At 38.3% G+C, this 20,849-nt stretch overlaps 1 protein-coding gene across 3 annotated transcripts in view; it reads right to left on the bottom strand.

Annotated features, from left to right (window-relative positions):
* The window catches only part of ZRANB1 (zinc finger RANBP2-type containing 1), a 47,116-nt gene continuing 26,267 nt past the window's right edge, over positions 1-20,849 (bottom strand). For all 3 annotated transcript variants that reach the window (XM_049809960.1, XM_049809959.1, XM_049809958.1), the window contains 8 exons: positions 19,766-19,953; positions 17,978-18,131; positions 15,453-15,524; positions 14,717-14,915; positions 10,660-10,780; positions 9,660-9,789; positions 4,170-4,399; positions 1-3,267 (listed from right to left, as the gene is read on the bottom strand). In XM_049809960.1, coding sequence (XP_049665917.1) covers positions 3,049-3,267; positions 4,170-4,399; positions 9,660-9,789; positions 10,660-10,780; positions 14,717-14,915; positions 15,453-15,524; positions 17,978-18,131; positions 19,766-19,953 — 1,313 coding nt within the window. In that variant the 3' untranslated portion in view covers positions 1-3,048. The remainder of the gene's footprint in view (positions 3,268-4,169; positions 4,400-9,659; positions 9,790-10,659; positions 10,781-14,716; positions 14,916-15,452; positions 15,525-17,977; positions 18,132-19,765; positions 19,954-20,849) is intronic.

Below are 20,849 nucleotides of genomic sequence, written 5' to 3'. Positions count from 1 at the left end.
TCCAGAATTACTAAATTTTAATATATTAAAAACAAAAGAAATACAGGGATTTTCACTGAGGAATTCATAAATAAAACCAGAAAAAACAACCAGATGTAAAGGAGGTAGCAATGGAAAAGCCAAGTTCTGTGCTAGGAAAGCATGTGCTGCTGCAAGCAATAATATGAGGAAAATAACACTGAGAAACCCAATTTTATATATATACTTGGCTAAAAGAGCAGAACTTGCTGACAAGCTGCAAGGTAGCATTTGCAAATTAATCTCAGTATTTGTAAACTTTCAAGTATGTAGTTCAAGGAGAGTACCCATTAACATACACTGACCACTGTGCTAGCACAAAGCAGGGGTTTGCATCTCTTTAATCTACAGGTACATGAGGTTTGGATTACTTTGATTCTGAAAAAGATACTTCACCAGTTCCAAAATGACCTGTGAAGCGTGTTAACCTGAACATACCATTTTACAGCACATCGGAACAAAAACAATAATGATCAGGAAAGCCAAGAGCTCTGGAGTACCAGGACTGCCCTCTCATACCAGAACTAGATAAATATCAGAGAGCACGGTGCATGCTTTTGAAAAACAGCTGAACTGACTGCACGGTGAACTTCCACTTGCTATGGTGAAGTGCTGGCTGGGGACGGGGATGGTCGGGCCACAACACAGGCTGCCCGCGGACAGCAACGGGAGAGGAGGAAAGGCGTGCTCGTCGAATTTGGCTCAAGGTAGACTTTCACATTGGTTATTCTCCCCATGTTACGAGGAAGCTTTACTTCCTCCAACAGAACAGTACTGCAGAAAGCAAAGGGGGGTGGGGGGAGATGTTAAAATTCTGCACAGCATTTTGCACACCCCTTCAAGTAGCCCACTGAAGGGAGAAGCTTATCCTTTCTGTCCATTTGAATGGCGCTCTGCACAGGGAAGCCGATCCTGGGTAAGCTAGGATCTGAATTTACAGCAATCTGGCCACTGAACGAGAACTTCTAAACCTGGCATACTCAGTCCTGAGCAAGAAGGACCTCCAGAAGTGTACTGGGCTACACCACGACAGATAAGTGATGCCACCAAGCACACGGTGCAGGCCAGCTCGGACGATGGAAATTCTCATCCCAGCTTCCTCTGCATTCAGTTCCCTGACAGAAAAGCTTTACACCCTCAGCTAGATGAGGTGTGAAAGGATTACACTGCAAGGTAAGAAAAAGGACCAAAAAAAACCCCCAAAAAACAAAAAAACCACAACTGACTTAGAAAGCAAACTTGAAACAGAAGCATATGCTTGTGAAGAACCTCTTTAGTATCTGCGGTTTGCCTATTTAGTTCAGGTAAATCATACGTACATTGCAGATAAGCATGCATTCTTTTACCTGAAAATTTGCGCATGCACCAATCAGAGGAGATCTAATGGCCAAAAAAAGGTGAAGACATTTCATAATAAACCTCAACGGAATCTGTGATGGGAAAATTGCTAAGTTAATACAGTACTTCATTATTTCTATACTTTTGGTGTCGTCACCATGTTTATGTAGGAGTTGTGCACATTTCAACACCATCTAAGCAGCATTTGGAAGAAAAAGCAGCAAGTTCCTCAGGGTTTCCATAGCTCTGAACTACATAAAAATATGTGCTATGGGGCTTCTTTCCAACTTCTAATTAAAACAATTTCATCTACTGCAAGATTCCTTATTCAACCACCACACGATCAAAAGTGCTTTTCCAGACAACCTGAATTGCACTGTATAGGTAAAAACTGGCATTAACCTTTAGTGTTTAAGTGAGATTTTTAGATAAACTTTATCCATTACAGGTTACATGGCTAAAGTTATCAAATATAATAAAATTTCTACTGGAGAATATACTCTGAACTTACAATCTTAGGAACTTACATAAGTTTAAGTATGGCCACATCAATCAACATGCAAGAAATTCCCAGGTTTACATACTGAGAAATATATAACACAGTGCTTTTAAAAACAACTTTAGCATAGATTCTTCTTTTTAATTAGAACTGCCAAGTGTATTCTCACTAGATTTAATGACCGAGGAGTAACCCTTTAAAAAGGTGTTTTTTCATTTGCAGCAATGTTTAAGTTGATGAAAGAAAAAATGATAAAATGATACACGGTTTGTATCACAGCAAGACGGAGTTCTCACAATATGAAATTCTCAATCATGTCTGAGTTCTCAAATTTCACACAATTTTGTTTAGTATATGCTCACTGGAATAAAATCCCTATATTTTAGGTCACTTCTCTGAATAAATATTCTTATGTATACTGAAAGGAATCTATTAACTATTAGAAGAAAAAAATTTAAAAACAAACAAACAAAAAACCCAAAACACTTTTTCAGGAAACAAATCATTTCACTCCATGAAAAATTTAGCTTCTCTTCCAGTTTGTTCCGTAGAGTTTAGATTTTATTATATGGGCACAGCAGTAACTAAAATATTAGTGAAATAATGAACGTATTTTTGCTTATGACTTGCTGTGGATATTTTGTGCAAACAAAAAAAACCTGAATCTGACCTGGGCACTAGTGAGATTTCACATAAAAGGGCCTTTCACGGAAATGTATCAGAGTATCTAAAAGGTGATGCAGAATACCAAAGTTCTACTGTAAAAGAATCTCGGAGGGAAGAGATATCCATCTAACGTGTGCTTTCGTAAGTGCCCTTATTTGAAAAATTTCTTTGCAATAATTAAGATGCTGGTATACTTTTCCTATTACACAACCTCTTACACAACCACATGCGGTACATTTATAGACAGATTTACAATCAGAAAGAAAAATGGGTTTTTTTCTGTCTTGATAATAAAATTAGCTGTTTTTTGTTTCTTTTTCTTTGTTTTTATACAAACGGTAGTCCAGCCCATTTTGCTCTCTTCACACAGCAGATGAGCTTCTAGCCTCTCTCCATGCTGGTTAGAAAAATCCTTTACAGCACATTTCCCCTAGAATTGGGTCGTTCCACAACGAACTGCTAAAGCAGAACGCTAACTCCGGGTCAGACACTCTGCGCTGGTAATTTTCTTTTCAATTTCTTCATCATCATTCGTCATCATCATCCTCATCTTCCTCACCATCGGAAAGGGATGTACAAGGGCGGATCTGTCTGTAGCGATCGAGCCATTTCTCTACCATCTGGGTGACCAGCGGATGATTGCGCCTACGAGAGCTTTTCTGCATGGCAACGAGAACCCCTCCTTCTGTCACACAGCAGTCCAGCCATTCCCGAAGCAGCTTTTCTTGCTGCTCCTCGTTACCTATCTTTGGGGGAAGAGAAAACAGCTTGAGAACGAGGCAGAGTTAGCGTACTACTTCACCACAGCTGGGAGCCTCCGAAAGCCGAACTGCTGCACACTGCATTTCCAGCCAGAATTTGAAGGCTCTGGCAATATTCTTCAGCTATTCTTCCCTTCTAAGTTTTTCAGAGGTGCATTACCAAAATAGCCTTCCAATATTTCAGTTATCTGTGGGCAACTAATTATTTATGGTAGGCACCATATATAAGGAGGATAAAGAGCCTTCTAGCTTTACAAAGCAGTTTTTAGGAGTCTAGCAGTTCTTGACATGAAACACTTCTTCTTGTCAGACATAACAAATGTTGTGACTTGCTGAAAAAATATCCCTCGCTAGACTTAAAGGAGAAAAACCATAGGCTTTATCTACAGAATGTTCACTTTGTTGCAATTACTTCAGGTTTTCCAACCCTCCCTTCCCACATGTACACACTTTACTGAAATTGTTCCCCGTCTTTATCACAGTTATTAAAGAAGGAACAAGTTGAGCTTCATTAGAAAAGAGGTAGAGCATGCTGTAACTACTGGCTAATATTTATGTTGCACCCTCAAAAAAAAAAAAAGGCATATTTCAGTCTCCTGTTAGTGTCAGAATCCTTATTTCTGGGTCCTTTTCAAAGTATGTTTGTATTCGCATGCACAGTGAAGTTACATTCAATTTACAGAGCAATAAATAAGCATCAAATTTGTGGGAAAATACCTTTCAGCATCACCTCAAATGATAGGGAAGGGAGCAGTATTAATTAAACAGAACAGCACATTCCCTATAATTCCTTGAACTGCAAAAACATGGGGCGACAGAGATTGCTGAGGCCACAGCTTAAATAAGCAGCTGCGACAAGGGCTACCAGCTACACAGCTATTTCTTACCTCTTGAGCAGAAAGGAAGTGAATGTGCAATAATTTCCTCTCGCTATCCACCAACGGTAGAAAAGTAACAGTAACATCATCATCAGTGTTCAAGTTAGCACCAGCACCTCGATTGCCATAACCATCGTTCTCCATGGCAACCAGAGCAGAGAAATGGCCCCTTGTGTAGCCCAGAGCAATAGGACTTTTCCAACAAAAACTCTGTTCCCATAACAAAGGCAAATACACACCTACAACAAATTAAAACAAAGGGTAAGACTCAGAACTGTAATGTTCAACAAAAAAAGAATTTTGATACAAACCTTTTGCTTTTGGCTAAACAGAGTAACAGCAGTACATTAACAAGCATTTAACACGTACTTGGTTTGGTCTACACTAATAGAGGTCACGCTTTTCAGTACAGCTAATTATTATTAGGTTAACACGAGATCAGTCAAGTATCTCCGGAATTGTACAAGTTTAGACATAAAAGCCATTACAATTACAACCAATACCACATTACCATTCCCTTAAAATCTATGGTCTATAATATAGTGATGAACAAAAAAAGTTAGAAAAGTAGTATGTTACGTTCAGTAACTCTTCTTAAAAATAAAAAATATTATAAAAAAAAAAAGAGATTCTGCATCACAGAAATAAAAGCTACAGTCAGATGTCTATTTTTACCAGAACAAAAAGTCCACCATCTGCTTACAAAACTTGTTATTAAAAGAACTTACTGCACTAAATGTTATTCGGCACCTAAGTATGGAGCCCATTCCAGAGACAGTGGGACTTCTCATAAACATTGTATTAATAGATTAAATTAACCCATATCAATTATGCATATCTCGTCTCAAAAAAAGAAAAAACCACAACAAAAAAAATCCCCAAACACTGAAAAGCTGATGCTATTTCGCTAGGATACAACAAATTACTGATGTCACAGATTCTGAAAGAAACTGCACTTTTTCTCCCCACCATTTTTAGCAATAAAGACAGTAATTTGCTTGAGGTGCATGAAGTCTCAAAATAAAACTAGAACTCCTTTCTTCTAGGAACATAAATAATTCTTGGTGTGTACTGCTGCAAGACAACTTAAGCAAAAGCATGCCTTACCTTGTGACAGTTTAAAAATAGCCACGCATAAACTTAAGTGCACATGTAGCATAGCAACCTTTCATAGTACAGCTGCTGCCAGTAAGTTAGGAACAGACGCTGCAGCAAAACAAGGCACTTCACTTCTCCTTCAACATCCATGGAGATGGAAAGGCAACGCTAAATTGGAAATCTGGGACCGGGGGGGGGGGGGCGTGGGGGGGTGGGAGGTGGTTTTGGAGGTTTTGCTTAAGTTTAGAACTCATCTGTCTTTGCTGCAGCAAAAATTAGTGCGGGCTACCAGTAAATATTTGTCCCTTTTTTCACCATTCTTGAATTAACAATCAAGAAATACCTAGAAGTCTTTCCATTTGTTTTAGATTAAGATTCACACAAGTTTTTATAACATCTAGATCTAAGGACAAATCTATTTAATACCTTCTTAGCACTCCCCTCCTCCCATCCCCATTACAATGGGGTCTCACTGTAATCCAGTGCTAAACACAAAAGATGCAGAACAAGGGGTAAGTGCTAACCAAAAAATGTCAAGCCTTTACATTTGGAGAAAGAACCCAACATCTGGTCAAAATTCAAAGTTACATTGAAAATAACATACTAACAGTCAAATGTAATACAGTCAGTCCCTCAATTCCTGGAAATTCATTCTTCGTGCATACTCAGAGAAATAAACTTCATAAACTTTTTTCCAATCTTTAGGCTGAAGCATCAGCAAAACAAATCAAGCAGCGAGGGTTGGCAACACATTTATTAATATCGTGTGCTTCATTTAAATACAATGGTGCTATCTATATACATGTTGGTTAGGTTACCGAGGCCTTTCAGAACTGAAAGCATCGGCACCCTCAGGATGACCGCTTACCCCTCTTCTTCCACAAGTTCTGATCATAGAGATACATCAAAAGGTCCCCTCCTTCCACTCACCAACTGTGCCAACTCCTCGGGATACTTACGCTAGCGTGGTGGGCTGACCTTGGCTAGCTGCCGGGTACCCACCCAGCCGCTCTCTCACTCCCCTTCCTTGGCAATACGGGGGAAAAACCCATTAAAAGCTTGTGGGTCAAGACAAGGACAGAGAAATCACTCACCAGTTACCATCATGGACAAAACAAGATTCAATTTGGGGAAGGTTAGTTTAATTTATTGCCAATTAATACAGATAGTTAATGCCCTGCTGCCTCAAACTGGTAGATTTTGGCCCCAAGCACAGAAATCCCTGGTAAGCAAAGGGTATCATCTCTAGGGACATCTCATGTCTCATCTAACAACGCAGAACTCCTGTGTCAGGCATAAGTACATGACCTTTCAGGAGTGGAACTAATCTGTTTGCCTCAACATAATCTCCACATTGAAATTCAGCAACTTTTTGGAAATTTTTTTATCATTGTTTTATCTTAGTAAAAATTCCACACTAATAATTTCGCCAAGACAGAAGGATGTGTTACACTTTCCATTCCTCCTCAGTATTTATGTGATGAACTCCACAAGAAGGGAATTTCAAGCATTACCAGGGAGAATATCTAGTGCTCTTAAGATTTATAAAAGTCAATCTGATATAAATTGAGAAGGTAGAGTAAAAACAGCTGACATGCACACATGTCACAGAAAAGGAAGAGCATGGGCTAACACCTATCCTAGAAGCCTTCCACATAGGATTTAGTTTCTCCAACCTGATCCGATACTAATTTCGGTCAGTCACCTTTTTTCCTGTTTCATTTTAAAAGCTGTATATTCATGGCACTAAATACATGCAGCTAGACCAGGAGCATACTTGAGGCTAAGTAAATAGATCTTTCACGCAGAAGCCTTAATATTTAAACAGTTGCAATCTAGGAAACAGGGAGGCCGTCAGTTATAGGATTCACAGCAGTTACAGCAAGGATACCAAACTGGAACAAGGAATCCCTGGAGAAAAAAATTCTGATCAGGGAGAAGATTTCAGGGGTGAGTAGGGGGTTTACAGTACCTTTTCCAAGGTGCTACAAACTGAACTATGATGTTAAGTAAGCATTAAAAAAAATTCATTTCCCCATCTCTATTATAACCCACAACCTTTCTTTCCTCTCTCTTTTTGTGAGCGTGATCAGGCAGGGTTCTATACAGCAAGTCAGAGAAGCCCGAGCACTCCTCAAAGCTTCACCGAAGGGGCACGTGCTAAGCAAAGCTCACACATAAGCCCAGAACAGCAAGTCTTGTACAATTTACAGGAGACTTGTCTTGGCAGCCCATAGTACCCAGAGTCTGACGGCTGTTCAGTTTCAGCTGTGCTGCTAGCATTTAATTAGCACACATTAACCACAAAAATGTGGTTGGACAGGGATAGAAGTAACTCCAGGTAATTTGACACAAGGCTCCTAAGTTCACCTGTTCGCAGTGCTGCATGTTTCTACGGATGGATGGATGTGGCTTGTGGCAAGCAAATCACAAGTCATAAATATTTATCTGACTTAATTCCTGGAAACACATGTCTAGTAAAAGGTTGTCCCAGACACCCGGTTACCTTCTAGTTCACAGAGCAAGAAAACAATTTCAGCATATTTAGGCCATGTAACACTTGTCTGCCTCAATGCCCAATCTATAAAATAAAAACATTTTGCAAACCATTCAGCCTTTGAGTTAAAAGCAACACAAACCTGAAGTGTCAGGTCTATAACGCATGAATAGTTGTTCTTCCCCAGTCTATCCTTTCATCACCTCAAATAAAAGATAACATATAACTACAAAGAATACCAAATTTTTATACTCTTCAAAGTAGTATTTCATTTCCTCACATAAAGTAGTTTTGTCACTGCCCCAAACTTACAAGCCAAACAGCTTCTCAGATCTTCTGAAGACTCAAAATAGTTATAATACGTTACACATTTGACATTAACTCCACAGCTTGGAGTTCTTCTATACATTACGGGTTTGCCTCTTTCCAAAGTTAGCATACTTTTTTGAAAATCACAAAAAGAGATGCTTTGGGAAGTCCTCTAGTAAGCTATAAATAGTGATGTATTGATGAAAACAACTGCAGGGTACTCATCAAGCAGATATACTTGAGGCCAGGAAGATGAACCAGGGGCAAAACAAACGCCCCAACACCCTGTAACACAGCCGCAGCGCCTGATCGAACAGTTCTTCCCACATGGGTTTTGTTTACAGCTGAGCATGTACAGATGCTCCCAATCCCCTCTTATGCTTCTATTCTTTAAATAATAAAGTGTTAGCATGTAATACAGAGGAAAGTCGCCCAAACACATATTTGGCTTGGAAAATACAATATGCATCTTTAGAAATCTACAAACATATGTCTGAGCAAAACCTGAGTCAGCTAAACATCTTCGAATTTATCTTAAGGATAGTTAGGCTGTTTGCTTAGAAGACTAGGAGAAACAGTCAGAAAAAACCTGATCAAGCTATGTAAAATTATAGTACTACTTGAGAAATAGGCCAGTATTTACATCACACTTGCTGTAAAGTGTGAATTACTGAAACACAGATAAATTTTAAACACTTCTTTTTAACTACATCATGGAATTCACTTTTGCAGAAAGTGAAATTTACATTATCAGTGACTGCAAAAGTGAATTTGTAATCTTAACTAAAGGTACCTAATCTTATACCTCACATAATAACTGTTGGTAAAGCATTTATGAACAGAATTCCTTCCTTTTCAGCCTCCACGCCATACGTTCAAGTTACCACCTCTTTTACTTTAATCAACTACAAAAAAAGTCCAACTTTATCATTCTCCACCCTACTTCAATTTCTCTACCCTTCTTTGTATACCCTTGCCTCTCGCTTTAAGGCTGGCTGCTTTTCACTGCTCTTAAGGGCTGCTTCACAAAGGTCTCCCGCAGTGCTGCAGAGTAACAAGGCATGCCCCTTCGTCCTGAAAGAGCACCCAGATATCACTGTCACTCTGGTGAGAAACTACGCCAATGCTAACACCTGCCTGCTTCACCCCCAACTTTGTAAGCCTCCTTCAGGAAATGCTAAATACAGTTTAGTTTCCAAAATGAACATTCACAGCCATAGTACCACAAGCGGACGGAATTTCAAATTCCATTTATTAAACCTCTTGTGTCTTACAGCAGTACAAACCACACAACTTTTGATATGTTTTCACAATCAGAGTATTTCATATAAATTATAGACTAAAGGCATGTTGAGTGGAGGTCAAAACACATTTTTACTGTGGCTACAAGCAGCACGCCCATTATACAAAGAAAAACTGCAAGTTTTCAGGGGACTGTTTTGTTCTTTTTAATAGCTAATGCAAATTTACCTACAAGACAATTCCATCCTCTTCCAGCTAACAGCTTGATGTGACTCTCCTTTCAACTTCCTTTATGTTTATGATTTATAGCTGAACCCTTTTTAAAGCTAAATTTGAAAAAACTAAAGGCTTACCTTGAAAGCGGGTATATCCTAATGTTTCTCCTCGGAAACTCTTATAATATTTTACTCCATAAACTATAATTGGTCTTCTAAGAATATGTGCAAGTACAAAAATGTGTGTCTGCTCCAAACTCGCTCCAGGCTGAACCAAACACAAAGACAGATGTCACTTAAAACAGAACCTACCATTCTCTACTTTAAAATCTGAAAAACAGTCTCCAAATTGAGAAAGAAAATGCTTTTAAGAGTGATCTAGCTTTGACAGGAAAACAAAAGACTAGAAGACTATTACATATCAGTTGGAAAGAAGCAAAAACATTTCAGCTTGCACAAGAACTTAATCTGTCAGAAATAATTCTTTGTCCAATTGCCCAGGTTCAATCTAACATTTTTCATTCTGCAGTTAGAAGTGAACCTCCACATAACGTGTAGTCTAAAAATAATTCATTTGTCTGACAACAGGTTAAGGTAAATACCTTTTGATGATAGGAAAAGAGTACATCCAAAACAGATCACAAGAAAGTAACACCAAAATCGTGTTTATACTTTAAAAGAAGAGCTAAAAATATTCCCATAGTTAGACGCTTATAGGAACGGAAATCTCATTTTGGAGGGGAGTTAGAAAACAATCAACTTGCTGAAGTTTAAGTGGTGTAAGCTTACAGATTTGTAGGCCTGTTCTAGGTGGTAAGTATCACAGGAGCTAGGAGACAGGACAATTAGACAATTGTGTATTAGTTTATTCTACAGAATTCACTCTGGCACCAAGAGCACCATACTTCTTTGTACTGTACTGCTTAATGGTAAAATCAAAAATTAGAGTTTTAAATGATTCTTTCTGTTTTGGCAAAAGAGTCTACCCAGTAATACTTTAAGGTTACTGGCTTAAGAGGAATGTTTTCCTTTAAACATCAAGAACTCAATGTATTCTTCAGGAATAAGAATTTTGAAATTTCTTTTCAGAGGTTAGAATATCCTTTCTAACAGACATCCTATAAAGAAGTTTTCTTACCTGGCTTGCAAGAGAGAGTATGAATGCCCAATCTTCCTGCCACTGTTCCTCTCGCAATGAGAAATGTAAACCAAAGCTTTGGGAATACCACGATTCCCACTCTTTCCAGCGTGTATAGAACCTAAAATGTTAGAGAAAGAGTAGTAAAGACAAAAATATTTACTCAACCACCATACACTTGCTAGCAATATTCAAAGCTTGTAATCCTTTTTATCAAGTCTGTAAAGAAGTGGGAAGAAAAGAGAGCATACGTCAGGGAAACTGGATTTTGTTTTGGTTTTTAATCTTCAGGAGACTCCATTTGGTAATCCTCATTTAAGAGATCACTTGGGATCGCAATGCCTACAGCAGACATGCTGTAATAGATGCAAGTTCCTAACAGTCTCCTGGCTAGTTTGATACTTCTTGTAATAGGTTTTTCGAAGCCTTATTTAGGATTATTTAAGTGTTGATGTACAGGAAACATAACTAAGACATTCCATTTCACCTAAGAGGAGTTGCTCATTCTTCTCACACAAACAATACAGGTATTCTCTGTTGCTGACCATATCACAAGCCAACTAACTCCAAAGTACTTGCGTATCAACTTCAAATAGACTGTGGTTAAGAGGCAGAATCTGTTTTACATCAGTTTTTGGAGCAAAGAGTATGGTAATTTCACATTATGTGGAACAGTTATAAAGCAGCATGGATAAGAATCGAATATAGAAAGTGGGATTAATCCCATTTACACTGAAAGTTTTACAGTGACAGGATTTCTGTTTTTCTGTTTAAATTAAAATTAGCATTTTTGTACACTAGTTTAGTCCTAATGTTTTATCTATCTTAATCAATTAAAAAGAAAAGTGACCTACACATTGAAAAGCAGATGCTGGCTTTTTAACATTTTAAACTCAGTCTGATCACCACACTATGGAAAGACCACAACTTCACATTAGGAACACGCGTTTAGCAAAGAGTGCTAAGCCAACTTTTAAACAATGGCCTTTACTGTGAACACAAAGAAACCATTCTGAAGTTCAGCTTATTAAAAAAGTCACTGAAATGAACTCATGTAATTAAAATCTGAGAAAATTAACAGACAGTGTGTGTGTGCGTGGAAGAAACCTTTCCTATGCTTTCAGTAAAGATGTAATCATCCTAAAATCTTGGTGTATGTAACAGCTGTCACCAACCAGGCTGGCCTTCCCAAGTACAGCTAAAACTTCTGCATGGCTTAAAAGACCTATTAGTAAGACATTTTCATAGGTCTCTGTGCTCACTCAACTCTAATACATCTACAGGGAATCTCCTGGATCTATCTACAGTCCAGTTTCTATCCAAATAGATCAACTGCCTCCATCTTTGCAGCTGATAGATATTTTGCCTGTTTTCCCCCAGAAATCTCTAACCTAACACCTTGTGCTAAATGAATTAATTGCCAGGTCTCCTGAAAGAAGCTTAGTTAGATTCTGCTAAAAGAAAAAAAAAAAGAAAAGAAGAAAAAAAAAAAGGGGGGGGGGGCAGGGGGAGAACAGAACAAAGGCAGGAAAAGAAAAAACAAGGGGGGGGGGTGTGGGAAAGAAGGGGTGGCAGCAAAAAAGAAAACAACAACAACAAAAAAAAAAAACAACAAAGAAAAACCCCAAACTATTCCCCACAAAAGCTCTACTGCAAAAGTGTTTTCCTAAAGCAGTTTCTTCTTTGAGTTAGACAGCCATAGACTCAGTTATCTGTAGATGTTCACAGGAGGTAGCTCTGTAGACAGAAGTCAAGGCTCAAGATTTTTATCTCATTTAAAACAAACTTTTTAGTTTAACACAGGAGAACTGAATGCATCTGTAAAAAAATAACAACAACAAAACCCTGAAAGCCAACCTAGGCATATGCCCATTCTCCACCAAAAGCTAATGGTAGAATACAAAAAGGGACAAATCAGAACACACTTTTGAGTAAACTAAAAAAAAAAGTAGTCATTTAAAAGGTGAGTGGAAAAGACTCCACAGGCCAGAGCCTCTGGGAGCTTCCCTATTGAGCTTTTTCCGAGTACCAGACACTAGACTGCCTCTTGTAAATAGATTCTTTGTTCAGCACCTAAACAAACATCACAAAATGAGGCCAAATGAGTTACATGAATGTTCTGTGTCTGACTATAAAAATACCTGGTTTTAAGTGTCTTTGTGAAGGCTCTGAAGAACAATTCCACTAGATAAAAGTTTAAGCATACTGTTGTTGAGACTAGTGATTGCATTTAAGAGCCTCTTCCTTCAGCAATTATTAAAGCCAGTGACAACAACAGCACTTCTTATCTGCTGCACATCCTAGCCCACAAAAATTGAAAGTAAACATATCTTCCCACATAGAATCTATGCAGCAAGTATAAGATGTACAGGATAATCAATTTACAACAGAACTTAACTAAAAGACTTCTCACAGCCTCAATCTGGATTTTTTTAAAGGCATTATGACTCAATTCTGATCTAGTATCGCCACTAACATGTCAGTTGACTCTTCAAGAATTTCCATCACTAACAGCCTCTGCAGGCAGACCAGTTCCTATTAAGGATGTAGCTCTGTAGAGGTTTGTACTAGAACCTGTACTAATTTTTCCAGTAACAAACTAGCAAGCAAGATTATCCAGACTGAAGGTAGGCAACTGTATTCAAACCATAAAGGAACACATGAATCAGTTAAAAAACAACTGTGCTTCTTCCAGTAAGGAGAAAGATTAAGTAAATTCAGAGTAAATGCAAGTTCTGTCTAGAACATGAACTAAAAAGCTTAACCAGATTTAATACACTCTAAATAATGAGTGTTATGTTAGATACAACAGTTAAGTCAACAACAGTTAATACTAACATTTTGAAAGATTGGTTTAAACCTCAATAGTTTGCAGCATGGTTTTGGATACCATGCTTGGTTTTGTTACCATAAAGAACAGAACCTGATCTATCATAAGTTTCTGTTCTGGCCTCAGGGGAACTGCTTGTGATGCCAGGGACATTCCTGCATGGTCAAGATGCACACTCCATTATAAACAACTCTAAAGTAGTGACAGATCCATTCGGAAACAGGTTCTCGGGAGAATTATTACTGAAGCACTGCTTTATTGAATCCAGCTCCGGATGCTCGTTTGGGGAGTTTTCTCCAAGCAGCAGGCAGCTGGGGACAGTAATCACAAAAGCTACTTATAGGTATCACCAAAATGAACCTTTGTTGTTGATTTCCTGCGGAGTGCACAGAGCAAGGGGACAGGCTCTCTCTCTAGTGTGCCTGCTGATGCTGTTTGTCTTGTCCCTGACTACAAGAACGTAAGAAAACTAATCGCCTGTGTCTTACATTATTTATCTTTATCAATCTCTTCCCATAGTCCCATTACACACTTGAGAGCTGTTGGAACTGCTGGTGGTCCAACTGTAAGAATTTTTCCTCTAACAGAGGCAAACCACAGCATCAGGACTAAAGCAGGTTGCCAGCACAAAACAACAAAAGTTGTTTTACAGACTGATAAATTAATTCTATGGCCAAATGACAGCACTAGTTAAACGTCAACACTCTGTGCTTTACTGCCATTATTTTAGCAGACAGAACAGGAACAAAAAGAGCAATACCGAATAAAGCTGTAACTAAGCAGATGGAATGAAAATACTGAAAAGTTTATACAGGAATAAAAGGCTATCTTCTACTAACAATCTTCTGCAAAGCTTCCACCAAGCAGCAAGGCATGGCATGTGCATGATCTACATTGCAAGTATACAGAAATTCCAGTCTTAGTAACTGTGGTTAGCACACTCTTGACAAGCACACAGCATAAAATATTTTACTCTATTTTAGATGCTATGTGCTGAATATCACATACTGGCACTGAGTTCAGAACGTCCAAGTTTCCAGTGCTGTCATTTAAAATACGCTAGATCTAGATTACTACATGAATCATGCTGTGACTCAACATCTCTGAGGCACACAACCCACAGTAAATTGGGGAGTGGTGGTTGTGTTTCTTTTTAATACTATACTGCTATCAACTACTATGCTACATGGAAAGCTATCTTTAAAGTTGACATAAAAACTAACTTACCAATGTGAGCAGTCATGTAAACTGTCATGAAGAGCTTTCCGCAGCACTGAATCCTTGTCGTAAATGCCCCAAGTGGCTTGTAGTACTGAATCAAGCAGGCAGTCCCCTGCAGTCCGATTCCAAAGTGCATATAATCTGCTGTCCAAGCGCGTACCCAGTTCCAGCGACCAGTTAATAATGGGAGATTCCTCTTCTAGCTCTGCAACATGACAATAGCCTCTTTTAAAACCTACATTCATTTGAAGTCTCAGAGAATACAAACAGCACAGTAATAGCATAATCTCAACAATTTACATGAACAAAACTAGTTTTCCTTCATACTACAAAAATAGGTGAACTGCAGTAACTAAAGGCATTCCTCAGGCAAAATACTGTCAAGAAGGAAAAAAAACCCCAAAACAAACCATAGCCTTAAATAAAGCATCATATCATATGTTAGAGGATTGCTACTGAAGTGGAAAGATTTGCTCAGTTTTCCGTAAAGAGCTTGCGACTTAAAACTGTAAAGTTTTAAAAATCTTTACAATTCAAAGATACATTACAAACATGATTTTTACAGACTCCATTCTCTCTCCCTAAAATAATTCCAGGGTGAAGATTAACTTGAAAGCATCAAATCTATATTTAAAACTAATTCAGGCAACAAAGCCACATATATACACGCATGCACTTTTTTTTAATCACAATTCTCTAATGAAAAGCAAGGAGAGATTCTAGCTATTCTCACAGCATTTACCTTTCTGAACATCTCTATCAAGTACTTCATCAAATAACTTTTCTTGGACTGTGGGTGGTAAGTCTTCAATATCTGGAAAAATAGAACGCAAATACAAAAGTCACTTAATGTAACTGACTGTAAAAGAGACACATTACCAGCTGATGGCTCAGGAGAACTTACGCAACAGCTTTCGCCCTATCATCCCTATGTCTCCTCTGAAATGCTGCCGCTATTTTCAGATCTGTCATTTGTGACCATATAGGCTTCATAAAGCACACTGAAGCAGATATGCATCTCAGACTGACTGTCATACCTTTTATGCGGAAAGGATCGTCACAGCATGCGTAGGGTAAGAATGGATTTCTCTGAAGGAGAAAGTGAAGTAGAGAACCACTTTGAGGTGGAAAAAAAAAAAAAAGAGTATTTTCAACCCTACTACATTTAGGATAGTTTCAATCCTAAGCAATAGTTTTCCACCGATCTAAATGGTTTCCCCTCCCCGGTCTCCCCCAATGGACAGGTACAGTTTGCCAAGAGACTTGTTCTTGTACAAAATGTCCACTTCCTTAGTCATTTCATGCAGACTTCAATGAAATATAGTTCAGAGAACCCCAATGGTTTGCAGGCTAGAAAACAAGAAGTGGGAAAACTATTAAGCTATGACACAGAAAATGCCACTACTGACAACTGTTCCAAGAGCTTTACAGACAGAATCTGCAACTGTGGCTCTACCTCAAAAAAAAAAAAAAAAAAAAAAAAAAAATCCAGAAAGTTATATAATGGACAAAAAGTCTTTTGTGACTCCTGTATCATGTAAAATAACAAACACTGCCCCACATTCTAAAACACAAACACACACATCTGCAACAGCTTGAAGATCTGCTCGTGGCCTGCATTTCAATACAAGGTAAGTAGTAAAGGATAGCTAGGCAGATCAGCAGCTAGAGACACTTTGCTAGCTTCAGCACAATTGTGAAACTTAAATATATGAAACTTAAGGAAGTAAATCAAACAGTTAAACAAAAACATCTAGCATCCCTTCAGGCAGTCTACAGGATGATGACTGGGCTCTAAGTGGTATTTCAAGGGCACACAGACCTCTCAATTCCAGTGTCATATCTGCCAGTCTTGCTCAATACCTCATACCCTAGGGCTTCGAAAAGTGAAGTCCATATCTTAGGCATATGAGTTGCTACTGAAGCATACTATTATTTGGTGCAGGCATGGTGTTGTGAGGTGGGGGTTTTTGGTATGATTGATTAGGATTTTTTTAAACTAAAACTGGCTTGCAGTGGCCAGCCATCAATTCAGAAGATTGGCACTTTAACGTCTGGACTCGTCAGGAAGATCTTATCCATTTATTTGAAAGACCATGTGGAAACTGGTTCTTAAACTACATCATATAGGTAATATCTGAATAGGATTGTGTGATTTATACCAATATCCTTGGAAATGCTGTCTTGAGACCAACTGCTAACTGTTGACTACAAAAGGTGTTCAGTTGACTAAGTGTGATGGCAGTGGAAATACACTGACAGTCTTGATGTACAGATGCTTCCGAACGTTCTTATTCCTTAATTATTTAATGGCTATTACATATGTCAAGGAGACGCACAGTGGTTTAAGACACATCTCTTGAAAATACTGAACAAACTCCTCAGTTCTGGCAAGAGCAACATTTCTCACGTGTGTTACAGAACTCTTCTGTTGCCTCTCTTTCGCTCCTCTCCCCCAAACAGCAATGAAGGGTTAGTCTCCAGACACTTTGTACACCCACACTGTCTGCCTCTCATATGTGACCCACAGAATACAACTGAATACAGCCCCTCAAACAGATAGTTGATATACAAGTGGCAACTATTATCCAGACTTTTTGAAGAGGAGGAGATGAGGTAACATTCAAACAAAAAGTTCCAAATACAATTCTTAACAATGCCACTGCTTCATAAAAAGACAAACAGATCTGCTGATTAGTACAGTTTCCATCTATGCATTTTCTTACCTCTGGTAGCATTTCTATTAAAGGAAACAGTTATTGAAGATTAAAAGTCTTCTAATAGCTTTTTGTTAGTAGACAAACATTCTCTTGATTGCAGAGTATCTCAATAGTATTCAAAAAGTGCTATTGCTATGACCACATACAAATGCAAATAGCAGCTCTGGGCCTTAACAGAAAGGACTGAAAGCTAACATAGCTACGTGAAAAGTCATTTTAGAGCCCAAAAACGTCTAGGCTCCAATCTTAACTTTAAACACGGCCTTTCCTTAGAATATACCACTTTTCTTAAATTCCCTTGTGTCTAAAGAATACAACAGATGTTCACTTCACAGGAACAACGTATGGGTTGAAGTGTGGAAATACTGAATATTAATAAGCAAATTCAACTACTAAATCTGACCTAAGCTATTAAAACTTCATAAATAAGACCTATACACACACACAGCAGCACCATCAGAAAAGTCAAAGTATACATCCAAAACAAGCAATCCTCAACTAGGTGACAAAAAAAAAAATTCTTCCATCAGAAGAATTTCTTAACTACCTGCAGGTAACGTAAACGTTACAAGGTCAGTCAGAAAATAGCAAGCAAAGTCTCCCTTTCGTTGATGAAGAGATGCAGCAATTTCACGACGAATTTGTTCTGTGACCTCTGGACACACCATGGCAGGAATGCACTTCGCTGCATGTTGCGATACCTGTAACATAACACAGTTACTGCACTCAGTATTATTTCTAGTTAAATAGACTTAGGAGTGATAACCACCAGTGGACAGCATTTTGTTAGCAAGTAATGCAACAGAAGCGTAAACATTGGTAACCTGAAAGAATAAATGTTTAGTGACTCTCAATGAATTAATGTGTCATTTGTCATGTAGCTGATAACATAAAGCTGGTTAAAAACCTCTTTAAATAAAAGAAGTGAATTAACAGGTGACCACTTCCAGCAGGAAAAGGAAACAAAACAAAAAAAACCAAACCAAACACAGATAAGAGCTAGGTAACAATAGGAAACATACCTCTTAACTTATGCATGAGCCCAGTGTACATTTAACAAAGAACTTCATTACCACAGCACAAGACAGTTTCCTACAAAGAATATTCCCAAATACTAAGCTAAGATACTTAAATTTCTCCAGATCATCACTGGCAGCAGGAACTCATTCAATGATACAGGACAAGTGACACAGGGATGACACTAGATATATTAAAAAAACAACTTTAACATACACATTTTCACTAGTTAATATCCTAGCAAAGGAAAGTACCACTGTGGCTCAAACACTACTAAGCATTTTCACAAATGGTATGTTGAGTTAAGTATTCCTAGAAACTGAAAGAAAACCGAACAGAAAAATCTGTAAGACAGTATTTCAGCAAATTAACTTGTTTTTAAACACGTAACTCCACCCAGATAGCTATGTAAGCAGCACAAAACTACTGATACTAGCCACATATATTTATATACTCTTCTCAAGGCTTCAGGTACATTTGTCTTGCTTCATCTACTCTTCTTAATTGCGCAACCCTATGCGTTCCGTCATCCTATTGAGCTTCTCAGGCATGCTACTTTTCTCAGGAACACATGCTTTCAGAATTGCAATAAGCATCAAAAGAGGGAAGGAGGCAGAATAAAAATTTGGCTCTGATCAGATGAGGAACCAGAGGTCTGAGATGAAGGAAACAAACAAAAAAAGATAACAGAATTACTTATGGGCCTAGTAAGAAGACATATATGGCAGTGGACAAAGATCACCAGAGGTGAGGCGGACCATACAAAAATATACAAGGAAGTGGAACATGCAAGAGCAAGGAGACCAGAGAGAGGAACCAACCAGTCTGTAAAATGGGCAAAGGGCGGGAAAAAATGCAGCAATTCTGCAAAGCAAGAAATTTGCCTTTCTCTGGGAGAGAAGTTTCCAAGAAAACCAGGGAAGACCGACCAGGTAGACTTATTCATTAACAAAACTCAGAAAAAACTACGCTGTCATTGATCTCAGGGTTTTGCTTTCAGGGCATTTCCTCTCCCCCACCCAAAGCACAGGAAGCCTCACAATAGCTCACTCCACTGCCAGTAAGGTCAGAACGTGTGCCAAGATTGCTCATTAATGAGAAAACTGAACATCCTCAAGACCACAACATACATAAAGTCTTAAAGTAAACTCGCTTCTTAAGGAGAAACGTCAACAAAGGCACAAAGCAGCAATTCATGTATTTCTAACAATATCAGCCTCTATCTTCTAGCAAATAAAGTTACATGTCACTGGCTGCAAACAATGGCGCAGTTACATAAAGTTCCCATTCAATCTACTCAAGGGCCAAAGTAACTCACCTCCGTAAGCAAAATTGCTAGCATATCTTGTCTCTGAAAGCGTATTGCCAGATGTACAAGCGTGTACCCAACATCAAAAGCAGAAGGGCGATTTAGCAGGCGTACTTCATCTGCAGTAAGCTGGCGGGCAATATCTCCTCCTGATGACTTGTAAGCTTCAACAGCAGCTAAATCACCTTCTACAACTCCTGAAGAAAAAAAAAATTAAATACAATTCATTTTAGCTAGTGAATGAGCCATTCTGGATCGAGCTATCTTATTTAACGCAGTTTACCTCCACCTATTCTGATACAGACATAACATGAAGATCAACTGTATACCAAGAAACTTGCAAATTTTTATTTCTTTTTTTTAAACATAAGACTACAAAATATTTACACTTACCTCACCTCCTAGAGCATTTCCACTAGCCAAACTAGTTGGAAGACATGGCAGATCAAAAGCCAGCTATGAAGTGGTGCTGAGGACCCTTGATGAAATACCTAGTATAACACACTCGCTAGCATTTCATTTGATCAGCAGTACTAAAGTCATTCATTCATATTACAGAGATCAGTTTGATTATTATATCTTCCCTTTTAACTTATCTTAAAAAACAAACTACTGGATCTAAGAAACAGATCTATTAAAAGGGTTTTGGAACAAAAGTGTTTTTTCTTTCTTTCAAGTATGGTTTAAAACAGTGTTGGAAGAGGGTACAGAGCACAAAGTTTCTCTTCAGCTCACCATCTCTGCTACCAATTGAACTCACGCAGTTATCATTCAGGATACTCTATTAAAACTGAATTAAAGAGAAACTACACACACATACACACAGTGTGTACTTTCTAAAGCAAGATGGAAGGGGGGGAAACCCGAATGTCTCAAGTCCCTAGGAATCTCTAACTTCTGTATCATGCTTCATGTCAAGACTATTCATGCTAAAAGCATTCCTTAGCTGAAATTATCAGAATACACCATCAATAAGATGTGGTGGTGTTAATAGTTTCAGTTCCAATATAAGACTTCCTAAATTTAGAAAGTCCTTCAAATATAAAGATTCTATTTTAGAGATATGCTTCATAAGAGAACAGTGTAATGCTGA

Source organism: Accipiter gentilis, chromosome 9 (genome assembly GCF_929443795.1).
Source record: "Accipiter gentilis chromosome 9, bAccGen1.1, whole genome shotgun sequence".
Taxonomy (NCBI): domain Eukaryota; kingdom Metazoa; phylum Chordata; class Aves; order Accipitriformes; family Accipitridae; genus Astur; species Astur gentilis.
This window is presented reverse-complemented; position numbering and strand designations above follow the sequence as displayed.